General features: G+C 39.2%; 1 protein-coding gene across 2 annotated transcripts in view; it reads right to left on the bottom strand.

The window, feature by feature from the left end:
- The window catches only part of ltbp3 (latent transforming growth factor beta binding protein 3), a 38,302-nt gene that overhangs the window by 10,372 nt on the left and 12,674 nt on the right, over positions 1–15,256 (bottom strand). Inside the window, exons 2-15 of one of the 2 annotated variants that reach the window (XM_089016639.1) lie at positions 10,431–10,709; positions 9,098–9,261; positions 8,916–9,021; positions 7,538–7,624; positions 5,052–5,168; positions 4,812–4,958; positions 4,621–4,728; positions 4,483–4,539; positions 3,846–3,923; positions 2,583–2,711; positions 1,050–1,181; positions 833–961; positions 638–757; positions 389–511 (exon numbers count right to left, since the gene is read on the bottom strand). In XM_089016639.1, the coding sequence (XP_088872765.1) occupies positions 389–511; positions 638–757; positions 833–961; positions 1,050–1,181; positions 2,583–2,711; positions 3,846–3,923; positions 4,483–4,539; positions 4,621–4,728; positions 4,812–4,958; positions 5,052–5,168; positions 7,538–7,624; positions 8,916–9,021; positions 9,098–9,261; positions 10,431–10,709 (1,776 nt within the window). The remainder of the gene's footprint in view (positions 1–388; positions 512–637; positions 758–832; positions 962–1,049; positions 1,182–2,582; positions 2,712–3,845; positions 3,924–4,482; positions 4,540–4,620; positions 4,729–4,811; positions 4,959–5,051; positions 5,169–7,537; positions 7,625–8,915; positions 9,022–9,097; positions 9,262–10,430; positions 10,710–15,256) is intronic. The other variant, XM_089016640.1, reaches the window with a different exon arrangement.

Here is a 15,256-nt window from a genome sequence, read left to right as displayed (position 1 = left end):
CGGGACTATCGATATATCCGATATCGATATAACGAGACTTTACTGTATATATATATATATATATATATATATATATATATATATATATATATATATATATATATATATATATATATATATATATATAGTTTTTCTTCTTTAAAAAAAATATTTTCTTTTTTTCAGCCTTTTTGCAAAAATATAAGTGCCATATATAGAGACAGAGACAGATATATAGATAGATATATATATATAGGTATATATATATATCTATATATAAATCTATATATTTTTTAACTATAATGAATATTTCAGGAGTAGAATTTCAAAAAATAAAACTTAGACATGATAATTACACCGAGTCATTAAAAAGACAAAAAGATTTTTTTCCCCACGGCCAATTTCTCACCACTGCAGCCTTTGCTGTCCACGGAGGGGAGGAAGCCCTCATTGCAAAGACACCGGTAAGTTCCAGGAAGGTTTTCACATCTCCCGTTTGGACACATTCCAGGCTTCTGACATTCATTTATATCTGGTGAACACACATCCATTTTATTTTTTGTTTTATTCTTACAAATACAAATATCACTGACATCCTGATGACAGATTTTTTTTTTTTGTTATTATGTCTATGTGGATTTGTTCATATTGTGCTCACCATAACATACGCCGGAGCGGGCCTCGTGACCCGGCAAGCAAGGAACGCACTCATAGGAGCCGGGCGTGTTGTCACATTGCTCATTCGGGCACGTGTCAGGACTCAAGCACTCATTTATATCTAAAAAAAAAAGCCACAATTAGCTCACACACACTCACGTACGATGAATACTTTTTTTTCCCCACGACTTTTTACCTTCACAAACAGGATGGCGGTGTGACCTGCTCCTGAAGCCGCTGTGACATTCGCATTTATAAGAACCGGGCAAGTTAACACATTGGCCTCCGGTGCCACAGATGTCACGCTTGGAGCATTCGTTCACATCTGTCAACACAGTGAAGCAAAATTCATGACCCGATATTGAAGAAGGAACAAAAAAAAAATGACGTGGTCGTAAGTCAGCCTGATTTACCGACACACTTGAGCCTCCCGTGTTGCACCATGTGTTTGTATCCTTGGCGACAGTGGCATTTGTAGCCGCCGTCTGTGTTGATGCAAAATCCTCTGCCCTGACCGCACGGCTCTGAGTCACATTCATTATCATCTGGACAGGAGTGAGGAATGGCCGCATTTTACTTTGGACTCAGATTCAACACATTGAGTGCATCCAGACAAAAAAATTCTTGTACAAAAAAAACAAACAAAAGCAATTTGAGAGCATATCACTCCGCCGATATAATTAATATTTGACATCTGGGGAATTAATTCGCAACAATTTAGAATCACAGTCATTTAATGAGTTGGAGTTTCACAAAGGAAGAAACAGGACGGGTGATCCTCTAAAAGTGCGGAGAAAAAAAAATGTTGTGATGAGATTAGGCCAGATTTGATGCTGGCATGGATTTCCCATATGACATTTTTAATCTGGTTTGGTATACTGATTAATTTAGATTTTTCACCTACTGACCTTGCACACATAGCACATTTTAATGGGATTGAACAAAAATATGAAATAGATTATACAGTAAAGTCTCGTTATATCGATATTCTCGGGAGTCGGAAAAAATATCGATATAACCGGACTATCGATATATCCTTTCCTGCGGCATGTACATTTTCTCCTTGCGTTCATAGAAATAGTATAGTATAAGCAGTACTATCGATATAACCGTTATCGATATAACAAGACTTTACTGTATATAAAATATATATTTTTAATAATAAACTGTAGAAAAACTCTTGCATATACAAAAAAATCAAACTCACCTCGATGACAAACTCTTCTCAGCAGTGGTCAAAAAACATATGACCTATATGTTTTTTTTTTGTTACAAACGCCTTCAGAATGCCGTTCTAATACTATTAACTCATTCACTGCCGGACGATGTGCAAAAATGTGACCACTCCAGTGCCAGGGTTTTTGTCATTTTCACTCAAGTTGCAGGACCAACAGAAAATATTGAGTTTTAGGACTACATAAACATTCAATGTATCATTAGAAATCTTAGACTCTCTTCTTTCATCAGAAAGAAAGTTAATTCCTAAATTATATGGGTCTGGAGTTATATGAGCTTGAAATGAGGGAAGCTGTCCAAAATTCTATGCAATACATACATTCCAGGACCCACGGAATATTGAGTTTTAGGACGACATAAATATTAAATGCAGCGTAATACACCGTCGACTCTCTTCTTTCATCCAAAAAAGTTAATTCCTAAATTATATGGGTCTGGAGTTATATGAGCTTGAAATGGGGGTGGCAGTCCAAAATACAACACAATACAAAATAATGCGGCACTTGAATTGCCTCTCAGTTGACTCCGCAGTGTGTTCCTCATGAAATATTCAAAGCGGCAACCATTCATTAACTCCAAACTAATGAGAAAATATAGCTCGAGAAAAAGTACCAGGAATCAATCCGCTCGAAGCAAAAAGACATGCACAACCTCCCACCACGCCCCAAGAAAAGGTACATGCACCTCCTTTACCCGCCATTGTCTCTTACCCTCACAGATGTTCCTCTGCGGGTTGAGACGGTAGCCAGGATGACAGTGACAGATGTAGCCGTTCAGGCTACTCTCACATTCTCCGTGACCGCAAATGTTCCTGCTTAGCTTACATTCATCTGTCTCTGCTTCAGGGAGGGAACACACACAACTTATTATAGGGTTAGCATATATATACGGTAAAGTCGTGCGTATACACTCACCGGACATTTATTGGTGAACGTGTTAGCTAATAGCGCACTCTTGAGCGATTTGATGCTAAGATTTATGCTATCTTAAAACATAAATCCAAAGGGATTTGTATTGATATTTGAATCTGTTTATAATCGTTAAAATTTAAAGGTAACTGTTAATGCTAGTAGTATCTACTAATATATTAACCTAACAGTATTGACCTGTCATGAACACAGAAGCTATTAACTAACAAATATATATGCTTCACTATTTTCAGAGAACGATGATGTGGGGAAGAAGATATCAGAACATTAACAGCATCCTGAATTATCAAGAAGCTAGCGATAGACCAGCGCTTAGCATTTCCTTGACGTCAAATTCTCAAACTACCCTTTCCGACACCCGTACGCTACCTCGAAGGTTTTCCTTTCTCTCCCAGAGAAAACTATGGTTACAATCTCTTAAATTGTTCACAGTTAGCCTGCGCATACCCAAATAAAGTGACAGGTGAGTGTACACAAATCAAGCGTTAAAACATTCGGCGGCTTTCACTGGAAAGTAGACGTGAATTGAATTGCTATGGCTAGCTTTCTTGTGTGTTAAAAGTGCCCATAAAGAAGTACAAGTCAAACAAATAAAGCGCAGAAAGTAGAAAAGTTAGATGAAGTAATTAGCAACATTCCATTAGCAGCTATGCTAACACATGGGCTCGGGACCAGTTGCCAGTGTAACAAAAACAAAAACAAAAAAATTCTTATGGCAAAGGGGGCTTTGATTCATATTTGTGTTCATACAAAATAAAACTGTGTCCATTTATGTGAACAAATATATTGTATGTGTCATAACAACATGGTATTTTATGAACAAAGTCAAGTTTGGTTGAGCCAACATATTGAAATACTAACACAGATAACAAAAGCAGGACCGAAAGAAGCATATCATAAATAATGACGAATATTTAGCTTAGTCCTAATAACAACTCAGAAGTATGCTAAACAGACCAAAAATGTATGGGTTATAGTTAGCGTCGCAACTGTAAGCTATCTGATTGTTTTTTGTGGGTTTTTGGGAATGAAGGGCAAACTCACGTGAGACTTTCGTTTGGGTTTCAAATGGGTCGTTGCCGGGAGTCATTCGGATGATTGTCGGAGGGGTGGGTTTGACAACTGCCAGTAAAACAAATTTCAAAATAAATAAAGAAATAATGAAATGGTATGTTACTGAATACGAACAAAATTAGATATTAATTGGACTTCTAGACACTAAACAAATTCAATCTGTTTCCGTGACGCGCTAGCAGCAATTTTGGCCAGCCAGCATCTCACTCAGCAATCGACTGTGTGATGGCAGCAAAGGAGAGAGTTTGCGAGTCATTTAGCCTCCGAGTCTCTATTCAATATTTTGAATGGATTTTGACTTACGACGATTTCTACTTCCGACCGTTCGGTCGGAGCGGAACCCGGTCGTAAATCGGATGTTACCTGTACATACATATGGTTTATATAGCGCTTTAACAACAGATGCTAACATGGAAAAAAAGGGAAATGATGACCCTTGTAGAAGGGAAAAACATTGCCAGAGGTCTGACAGGCGCTTTATCGGCACCCAAACAAGAAAAACAAAATCCGAATGAATCCGGGAATGGCGCTTTATGTCATATTTTCAATTCCCGAATAAATTTGTAAATGGCAGTGAAAGAGTTAAGCGTCAACGAGGGCAGTTTACCAGGAATTCGAGGACTGTGAGCGCTGGTTGGAGTTGGTTGCACTGCTGTTGTCGTTTCTGGATGAGGAAAAAAATATATAAATAATATAATTATGGATTATGGTTGTGAATACCAACACGTGTAAGAAGCGTATTGACCTTCCTTCTCAGGTTTGGCAGGGTAAGGCATCGCGGGGAAGGCCACAGTTTCTCGAATATTATGGACAACGTAGCCTTTGCCGGCAGGGCAGATGTTACTGAAAGCCACTGAGTTTCAAAAATATGAAGAGAAACGTGTTATCATGATAATAAGACGCCATTTTGTAATCCACGAGCAATGGTATCCTCACCTGTGCCCACCTGCGGGCAGCGTTCACAATTGCCCCCCCAAGCTTTACCCACTGTGCAACAGCACATGTCCTTGGTGAGTTGGGTGGGCAGGGCGTGCTCGCAACCCCTGACGTCGGTCACCATCAGGTAGCATTGGGCCAACTCGGCTGCAGGGGGGGGGGGGGAGAATACGGAACATTTTTATCTCCACTAGGACTGAAAGATAGATGTTGGAATTTTTTAGCTGTGCGTCAACCCACCGACACATTGATTCCTCTCCAGGACAAAACCGGCCTTGCAGGAACATTTGAAGCTCCCCAGAGTGTTCAAACAATCTCCGTTCTGACAGATACCCTGCATGGAGCACTCGTTGATATCTTCAAAAGCCGGACAGCGTGGGAGTAAAAAACAACGGAAATGTGATTTGGAGACACAGTCTTTATCTCTAGATACAGACAGGAGAGCAGCGAGTGCAAGTTTTTAAGTAAAAACTACAGTGAGACCTCAACTTACAAACTTTTTGTCTTACAAACGTCAAATTTATGAAAATTAAACCTTATAATAAGCACTATTTTCATAATACACACCCACCACGGCTGGCGGAGTGATCTTCGGCGGAAGCACACGACCGAACAGCACCAGAGGTTAAGTTAGCAACAGTCCTTATGGAAGGTGACTCTCCTTCCATAAGCCATCAACGACCATCAAAAAGGTAAATAAAACTTTATTTTACAGCACAGTTTATTTCTTTAATTACATTCGTCATGTAATGCGCCTCTTTTCCAAACAGCAATTCCCTTTGACCTTCGAACTCCAACGCCATACCATCAAGCCATAAATGACCATCACAAATGTAAATAAAGTGACTTTATGATACAGTGCAGTGTATTTCTTTCATTACAATACAATAGCACATTTATTATACATAGAATAAGGTATGTTGTGTGTAGTTATGAGACTTATTTAGTTGAAAAGCATATTTTATGGAAACCCGGGAACGGATTATTCCCATTTTAATGGTTTCCTATGGGAATTCTTTTTTTGAGATACACACTTTTCGCCTTACACACTCTGTCTGGGAACCAATTAAGTTCGTAAGTTGAGGTCTCACTGTATTTCGGTTCAATCTCCGACATTAAAATTCAGTGGAGGATCGTCAAGGCCTGCAGAGCCTTCTCTGCTGGCCTAAAAATATCTGAATAACGAAATGATGTTATCTATATTTTGTCCATGAATTCTTATGAAATAATTCCACATTGTATTTCAGCTTCCTTTCACGACTTTTCCTCTTGTTGTGCTGCTTCCAGTTGTGTATTTTTGTATTGAAGCATTTAACCAATCACATTTCAGCCATCATTTGTTACCAGGGTCAGAAATTTACCTGGACACCTTCACAATCATTTCTGCAGGCCCTGTCGAATCAAATGTGGTGATCAAACTGTTGGTTTAAGCAATCAGATTTTGAGTTGGTATCCCATAAGGGGTACCAAGGCCGCTGGTCAACATCAGAGTTTTGGCAAACTATGATTGGCTAGTCACTAGTCAATCATAGTTTGCCAAAACTGCTATGATTACAAGCCGCATGTGACAAGTGCATATTGGCCAGAGCTAGCACACTTTATCGGTAGCGATTTTCCAAACTATGATTAGCTAGTCACATGATTGGCTAGTCACTAGCCAATCATAGTTTGCCAAAACTGCTATGATCACAAGCCGCAAGTGACATGTGCATACTGGCCAGAGCTAGCACACTCTATCTGTAGCGATTTGCATAAGCAAATATACAGTATATATGCGTTGATTTAAAAACAGTTTTGTCAACCCATAATGGCTGAAGGAGAAAGAGAAAGGGATTTGGTTGCAGAATAACCATTAAAGATATTTTCAAGACGGACTTTTCAACAAAAAGATAAACCTCATTAAGAAAGGACGGTTAGTTATTTATAACGGCACCCTCCAGTGGACTTGTAGTGAATCACACATTTTTTTTCAGTCCGGATTGATTCATACATAGCACGACTGAAGGCCTAGCGATGAGATACATGGCAAGCCATTGTTAAAATCTAAAAACTGGGAATACAGGGACATATTCAAACTGTTGCCCCTATAAAAAAATTCCAAGTGAAAATACAAGTTGAAAAGATCATAAAACACTGTGTGAACTTTAAATTAAATAATAATCATAAGGCTCTATTTTTTTTAATGCCTTATCCGTGGAAATCAGAGCGACAACCTGGGAAGAAATGCTTTTATTTGGCCTCAAGAATAACTCCAATGATCTTGCGTGTGACGAAACCACACCAAGCAAGAATGCATTCGCGTCTCGCCCTGCAGTCTCAGCCAGATCTGTATTTTGGCCTGTTTTACTGCCGCAACTCCCCCTACCAGCCAATCATCTCACCTCTCCGGCCATTGAGCAAAACAGAGGCTCTTCCCGAGAACGATTTCTTTTTTTTTTGTTTGTTATAATGACCCAGCCGCATCGTAAGCACCGTATATTTAGTGAAAACCAGACCTATAAAAAAAAAACCAAGACAGACATGTTTGAGACATGACAGACAAGACATTAAAAAAAAACTGTAAACACAATTAAGCACAAAAATAACTGAAAAAGTCAAAGACTCAAAACGTATTTAAAAACAAGCTTTGCATCCCAAATAAAGATTAAGTAACTCATCAATGGAGCTGTCAAAAATGATTTAACTATAAAAAATACAATAAAATAAAAATAAATCGGGTAGTTTACCTTGACAGTGCGTGCTGTTGAATCTTTTATAACCTTGTGGGCAGGTGGAGCCGTAATCTTCGACAATTGTCTGCTTGACAGAAGCATCTGAGGACACACGTGTCAATAAATAAACATAGCATGAAGCAATGAAATTTGCATGAACAGGCCAGCACAGTTTTTGATTTGGGAGGAATGTCAGTACCATATGACCGTCATGGCTGCACAGGTCTGGGTCCATTATGCTTTTTTTTTTTGCACCTGTAATGCATTTTCACCGCCCCATTTTATTCAGCAGAACAGTCGGTGCTGTTGGACAGTCTGCGACATGAAGAGAGTTGTTCATGCAAAACCAACTTTTTTTAACACTACTAAAAGGCGGGGCTTCATCCAGATAGAGTGTGTATGGGGAGATGGCGGGGTCAGAATATCAAATAAAAAACAGGAGGCGCTCAATGGATACATGGCTTGAGGAGCCCGCGATGCGACGATGATGTGTATGTAGAATTGTCGCGGCTTGGAATTGAAGCGGATTCACGTGGGAACAGAGATGTGAGACAATCTCTGTGCGTTCGTCAATTACGGCTTCGTATTTGCTTTCAACGTTTACAGTAGCTTGTAGCAGCCGCGCACATTTCACCGTGACGTCCCCGATCCATTGGTGAAAAGGACGCTTTGATCCTCTCTTCATCTGGAACTGCGTCATGCAACAAAAAGGGTGCAGAAAGCGCTTAAATTGGAATGAAGGTCTGTGTCTTTTGTGTTGTGTCACATTATTTGTTTTTGTTTTTTACTTCAAGATGGCGCTTGCAAGAGTGGCTGCCTTTACAGCAGCGCCTGTGTTTTGTTTTTCTACTTCTTCCTTTCCTTTTGTCTTACTTTTATCACTTTGCTGGTGTGAAATGTAAATTTCTCCACCGCGAGACAAATAAAGGCAAATCCAATCCAATCCTAAACTGGAACAACTACAAAAAAAAAGCGTACATCGTGAATAAGAGTACAAATGTAAGAGATGAGTGGACAAAGATGGAACAAAGCTTACTGGACTGGGAGGCTGTGGTCTAAATTCTAAGCAGACGTACAGTATCGGGTTTTGTCAAAGGCTGTATTGTGTGACTCAGTGCCGAGAGCTGGAATAATAGTTGAGTGGAAAGAATGTGGAGCCAACATTTTCTTGAAATTCAACCTTGGGCGACGTGATGACAGTCCTGCACTGGGCAGGCCAATCAGAACGCCGGGATATCGGAGAGCCGTATTTTCCACATTCTCCTCCTCTGTCTCACTGTCTGCCCGTGTGTCATTCCTATAATGGAATGGCCGTTCGCTTTCCCTAACGGCGCTATCAAAGCCGCATCAGATGAATTATGAAATGGAAATGTCATGTTTTTAAAAGCCTTACTTGGTAGTTTGGGACACTGGTAACACTTGTTTTGCCCCCAGGAGTTGCCCACGCTGCCGCAGCAGTCCTCCTGATTGGTCAGAACGGGAAGCGGCGTGCTGTTGCACTAAAATAAAATAATAATAAGGCAAATCATTAGGAAGACTTTGGGAGTTTTCGCACTGACCCATGACGAAACTTACAGCTTGTTTGGGTGTGGTCTCCTGGAAGCAGCGGCCTTTGGGCTTGTGGCGCGTGGGTGGGGGGCGCGGACCTGTTTTCTGGGGAGGTTTGCCGTCCGCTTGGTCCACGGGCTGAATGACCACAGAGGTGTCTGGCGTGTGGTGGACGCGCACGTTTATCTGCACTGCAAACAATTTGATGACATGAATTGACTCCCAAGAAATGTTTTTTAATTAAAGATTTTGAGATCATTTGATGGTCATTCCTGTCAACCTTGGCTAATAGCTGGCCTTATAAATGATTACAGTCGCCGTATAAAAGTTGTAGGACGTCGTACATTACCGATTCCATTTTGCTGCGTTAAATTTCAAAATAAAACGCTGAACGTATACACACACATACTATTTTCCACATCGGTTATTTATCACATATTTGCCAATTTATAGAGATTTAATTTCAAAGGGAATTTTTCAGTTGCCAGTAGTTTTTGTCTCATTTCATTTTTACTTTTATACCTCATTGCATTTCAGACTTGGTGCTTTTACACCATATGGAGTGGAATCAGTACTTTTATCAGTTTCACACGAGCATCTGAACGTCCCACAGATTTTGGCAATCAATTTTTCTATCATATAATGAAATTAAAAAAATCATTACAACATTAATCACACATTAATACTAAATTGAAAATAAAGTAAAAATAGAGTATGAATAAAATGTAAATAAATACAAAAACAAATAAATACATAAATACAAATAAAAAAAATAAAATAAAAAATAAAAAAATAAATTACATAAAGAAATAGATAAATACACAAATAAATATTTTAATAAATAATGTAAATACATACATAAATAAATATTTTAATAAATATTTTCAATAAATAAAAACTAAATAAATAAATAAACTAACTGAATAAATAAATAAATACAAATAAAAAATACAATAAAAATAATGTAAATAAATTAAATAAATAGATAAATACACAAATAAATATTTTAAATAAATAAATATTTTAATAAATAAATTAATTAATTAATTAATAAAGAAATGAATATGGCATTTTTTTAATTTTTCTTTCTTTTGACTTCAAGACGGCGCCGCGAGAGTGGCTGCCTTTCCAGCAGCTCATGTACTTTGTTTTTCTACTTTCATTCCTTTCATTACTTTGCTGCTGTGAAAATGTAAATTTCTCCACTGCGAGACTAATAAAGGCAAATCCAATCCAATCCAAAATTAGATTTTTCTTGATTTTTTGTCAATGATGCACTAACCTATGTTTTAGAAACTCAGTGCTACATCTTGGATACCGATTTATGCAACCAGATACTCGACAAAAAGCAAGCCGGTACCTTCAGAGGAGTGATGGCCCGGCTGGGCGAAGGGTAAGGAGAACACAGAATGCGACTGTGTCAACTGGGTTCGGCCCAGGCCGCCTTGCTCGAGCAACTTCTGGCCATCAGGCTTTAAGGACACGGGGTAGACGGGTTGTTTGTTGCCCCGCGCCGCCTGAACTCGTTGGGTGAGCCGTAGAGGAAATTGACACAGGCGGCCCGTGAAGCCCGGCGGGCACAAGCAGTGTTTCCTGGAGCTGCACACGCCGCCATTCAAACAGGTGAGAGGGCACACAACTGTAGAAATAAAGATGGAGGAAGCCATTTTTTTATATATGTTGTATATTCAAAACATGTACACGGGAATATATGGGCATCTTCAGTGACAATACAATACAATATATATTAACTTATATAGCGCTTTAACAACCGCTGAAGCTGTAACAAAGCACTTAACACGGACAGCTATCATATACAGGAAATAAAGCAGTCACAAAATCTTGTGTGTCTTTGCATTTGATGCATTGTGTTTCAGAAGTGTCTATTATTTATTTATTTGTATTTTCTGTGTAGCTCTCTCTCTCTTGTTTCGATTTATAATTGTATTTTATTTATTGCATTCTATTTGTGATTGTATCTTATTTATTATAGTACCTATGCTTGTCTGTGACTGTAAAGTGTCCATGAGAGCTTTGAAAGGCGCTTAAAATGTAATGGATTATTATTATTATTATTACTTTAAATATTTTATAATTTAATTTATATGAATTATTTTGTGACTACCTCGCTGGGTTTTCTATTTTTGGTGCTGTATTTTCGATCTTAGTATCCTGGAAGCTTCTTCTTAAAGTACGTTTTTCTGAAGGGGTCTTTGAACGCCTCACGAGCCCAACGTGGAAGAAAAGGCTCGCGGTACCACATTGAAGTTCTTTTTTTATTTTTAATTGAGCTTACAGCGTTATATTTTAGGCTAGTACATATTTCATTTGAAGGCTGGATTCGTCATTCAAGACACCAGTGATTTGCTTATTTTTGTTATGGCGTCCTAATAAAGTGTAGATATGAGTAAAAAGTATCTGTCAAATGTAATTTTCAGTGTATGTTGCGCAAGGAGAGAGGAAAAAAATAATAAATACGCCAATTATTCCTGGATTTCCAGGTTCTAACAGCCAATCAGAAGCGAACTCTTGGTAGACAGTCACTGATGATGTCACTGATGCGTTTCACAGCCGTAATGGGGTCAGACGATCTCAATTTACAGAATGTATGAGGGAAAGAAATCCGTGGCTTAGCCAGCCATCGTGGCAACTTTAAAGTCTCCAATAGGCCGTTTGGGAACTTCTCGTGAAAAAAGGGAGAAACGGAAGTGTTTGGCAGGTTGAGTTTCACAGTTTCTCACCACTGCACGTGTACTAAGTAGTGTTTTCTTTTTGCTGGGAACAAATTGCATTCAAACAACAGTAAGACAAAGAGGAGAGAATCCACATGGAAACGATTAAAGGCGCATTGCCAGAGAGTCTGGACGCAAGGGTAATTATGGGCCCCGGATCACTTTAAACACAGCGGGGACATCCTCAACATAAGAAAGACAAAAGGCAACAAATCTAAAAAGGGTCTCAAGGACTCAAATTCAGCCAGCACGGTGAAAAGATTGCACAAAAGTCCCAAACTATTATTGCTGTGAAATTAATTGACACATTGCTTACTGAGCCGAATAAAATCGATGGGTGTTTACTCCCAGGAAGGTGTTTTAAGAGCTCTTGACTTGCGCAAATGCATTTAAAGTGCCATCGTAAATCACAAACACTGGAAGAGGAAATACAATTGAAAAGAGAAGGCTGCGGTGCTTTTACGATGTGTCTTACCAAATGTTTTCATTAAAAAAAAATGAGACCTCACTGGATTTTTAACATAACGCGAAAACTGACGCCTCCGGACAAGTTGTGTCCATAATTTGTAAAATTACTTTAAATGACTTCTACTGAGCGTATTTTACAAAGATTCCACGGCATATAGCTATATTTTACGTTTTAAGACTTGCACTGAATATTCAGGAAGTCTTGTTTTCGAGTTGATGAGGATGCCTGACGTGACGTCACCGAAGGAACGCCCCTGACCGAGAAAGCGACACACAATGCATTTTGGGTACTTTGTTTGGTCTGAAAACTTGTGTTGATGGAGAAATTAGAAGGAAAACACATAAATAATGCGATGGTGAATCGTTGTGTGTTGCACCGAGACTACTATTTGATACTAGTTGACACAAATTCCCAGCAGACAAATCAGCCCATTTCCAACGGAGCTTGGGCACCATCTTGTGCATTTTCTGGGACGCTACATTGGAGTTCTGATGGTTCGAATTGATACGGAAGGACTTTTTTAATCGATTGCAAACATTTATGCTTTCCACTTCGGAACTATTTGAATCATATTCATAACTGGATGAGTAACAAGAAAGCATCTTTTACGAATATGAAGCCATTGTTTTGATTCTAGAGCAAGGCAAGACGTCCTGGCGTGACGTCACGAACAAGGGGGCGGGACCTTCTAAAACTCAGAATCTCCGGGGTCAAGTAGTTTTGGGACACTATAACTCATTTTTATTGGTGGTTTGCATTTGACTAAAAATATCCGCCTGCGTGTTTTGGGTATTTTAGATGCTATAAAACGTTTTTCTGATGTCAGTTAGGAAACAAAAAAAGGGTGTCGGTTGTCCGTTAACACAAGGTGACAGCGCAAAAACCGTCACGCAAGCAGCGACATGCCGCATGAATGACAGGAGTCGTCTTTAGCAGACATCCTCTGACATAAGAGCTCCTCGGTGAGCTTGCGATTTCACTCTGCATCCAATTTGGGAACTGGGAAAGACGCTAGAGAAGAAAATGGCGATAGCACAAGCTAACTAAAGACTGCGTCCCCCCCCCCTTCCCTCCCTCCCAAATGTTACACAATGTCACACGATGCCACACTAAGCCACAGAGGCTGGACTTGGAGAGAAAAAAAATGGAGCAGAAGGCCGGTCTGACTGCAAAAAGTGCAGAACAGAGGGAGTTCTCTGAAAATATCACATTCAGGTTTATGAAACTGGAATGGAGATGGAAAGTTTAACCAGCAGTTACGGGTTGTATTACTTTTGAGTAAATTTGACTTTGGTGTCCATCCATTTACCACCTTTTTTTTCTTTCAAATGAGACCATGATAAAATATAACATTTGGACAGGGGGTGCAGACTTTTTATATTTTAGACGGCGGCATGGGGAATATCATTGTCACTAACCTACAGTAGCAACTACTTGCGGTTGAAATAGCGTGTAAATCATTAAAATCCACTTGACTGTCAGCAGCTTTATTAAACAGAAGAAGAAAAAAAAAAAAATTTTCCAAGTTAAACATCTTGTCTATATTATCGCACTAATTAGATTTTGCCTTGTGGTACTTTCGGGCTCCTGGATTGACACATTTATGATTATGCATTATGATTTACAGTTAATGGAGTGGATCATCACTTAGACATGGCCGTGACAAAAAAAAAAGGAGTGACGCTTTTTGGTTTTCTTTGGAATGCGAAAGGGGAGGGTGTTCAGTTCTTCTGTGAGGCCTTTTAAGAGAAAAATGACCAAAATTGCTTACATCTTGAGAAGACTTTCCCTTCATCAGCACAGTTTATGATTCTCCCATGCTCATTAAGTCATCCGTAAGCTTCTTTTCGGTCTGTGAGATAAACCGTTCTGAGCGCGTACCACGCCTTTGTCTTCAACGATCCAACACATTCCTGAGACGGTGGGGTGGAAAAGGGTGTGGGTATTATTAAAAATCAAACGCGCCGCTCCTTTGAGTGACGCGATCGTGGGCGTATGGATGGCGTGGTGGGACGAGAGGCCATTTATTTATGCATTTATTTATTTATTTAATCGATGCATGAATCTATTTATTTATGATTTATTATTTATCTAATATAATAATAATGTAATTTATTTATTTATTTAGCATGCCTATGTATGTATATATTTATTTATGATTGTATTTATTTACTATTATAATCTTAATTTGTTATTTTTTTATTCATTGGTTATTTTGTCATTTATTATTCATATACTTAGCTGTCTAATTAACTACTCACCTTGCTACACACCTAGCTACACACCAAACTACTCGCCTAGCTACTCACCTAGCGACTCGCCTAGCTACACACCCAGCTACACATCAAGCTACTCACCTAGCTACTCACCTAGCTATTCAACTAGCTACTCAACAAGCTACTCACCCAGCTACTCAACTAGCTACTCACCTAGCTACTCAGCTAGCTACACAAATAGCAACATACCCAGCTACACACCAAGCTACTCGCCTAGCTACTCACCTAGCTATTCAACTAGCTACTCAACTAGCTACTCACCTAGCTACACACGTAGCTACACACCTAGCTACACAAATAGCTACATACCCAGCTACACACCAAGCTACTCGCCTAGCTACTCACCTAGCTACTCGCCTAGCTACTCTCCTGGCTATTCAACTAACTTCTATAGCTTTTATTATTATTGTACTTAGCTGTTTACTTAGCTGTATACTTAGCTACTCACCTAGCTACTCACCTAGCTACACACCCAGCTACACACCAAGCTACTCGCCTAGCTACTCACCTAGCTATTCAACTAGCTACTCAACTAGCTACTACAGTAGCTACTCACCTAGCTACTCAACTAGCTACACACGTAGCTACACACCTAGCTACACAAATAGCTACATACCCAGCTACACACCAAGCTACTCGCCTAGCTACTCAACTAGCTTCTATAGCTTTTATTATTATTGTACTTAGCTGTTTACTTAGCTGTATACTT

The sequence above is a fragment of the Hippocampus bargibanti genome, linkage group LG16, assembly GCF_051943395.1.
Source record: "Hippocampus bargibanti isolate YZ-2025 linkage group LG16, ASM5194339v1, whole genome shotgun sequence".
NCBI classification, from domain to species: domain Eukaryota; kingdom Metazoa; phylum Chordata; class Actinopteri; order Syngnathiformes; family Syngnathidae; genus Hippocampus; species Hippocampus bargibanti.
This window is presented reverse-complemented; position numbering and strand designations above follow the sequence as displayed.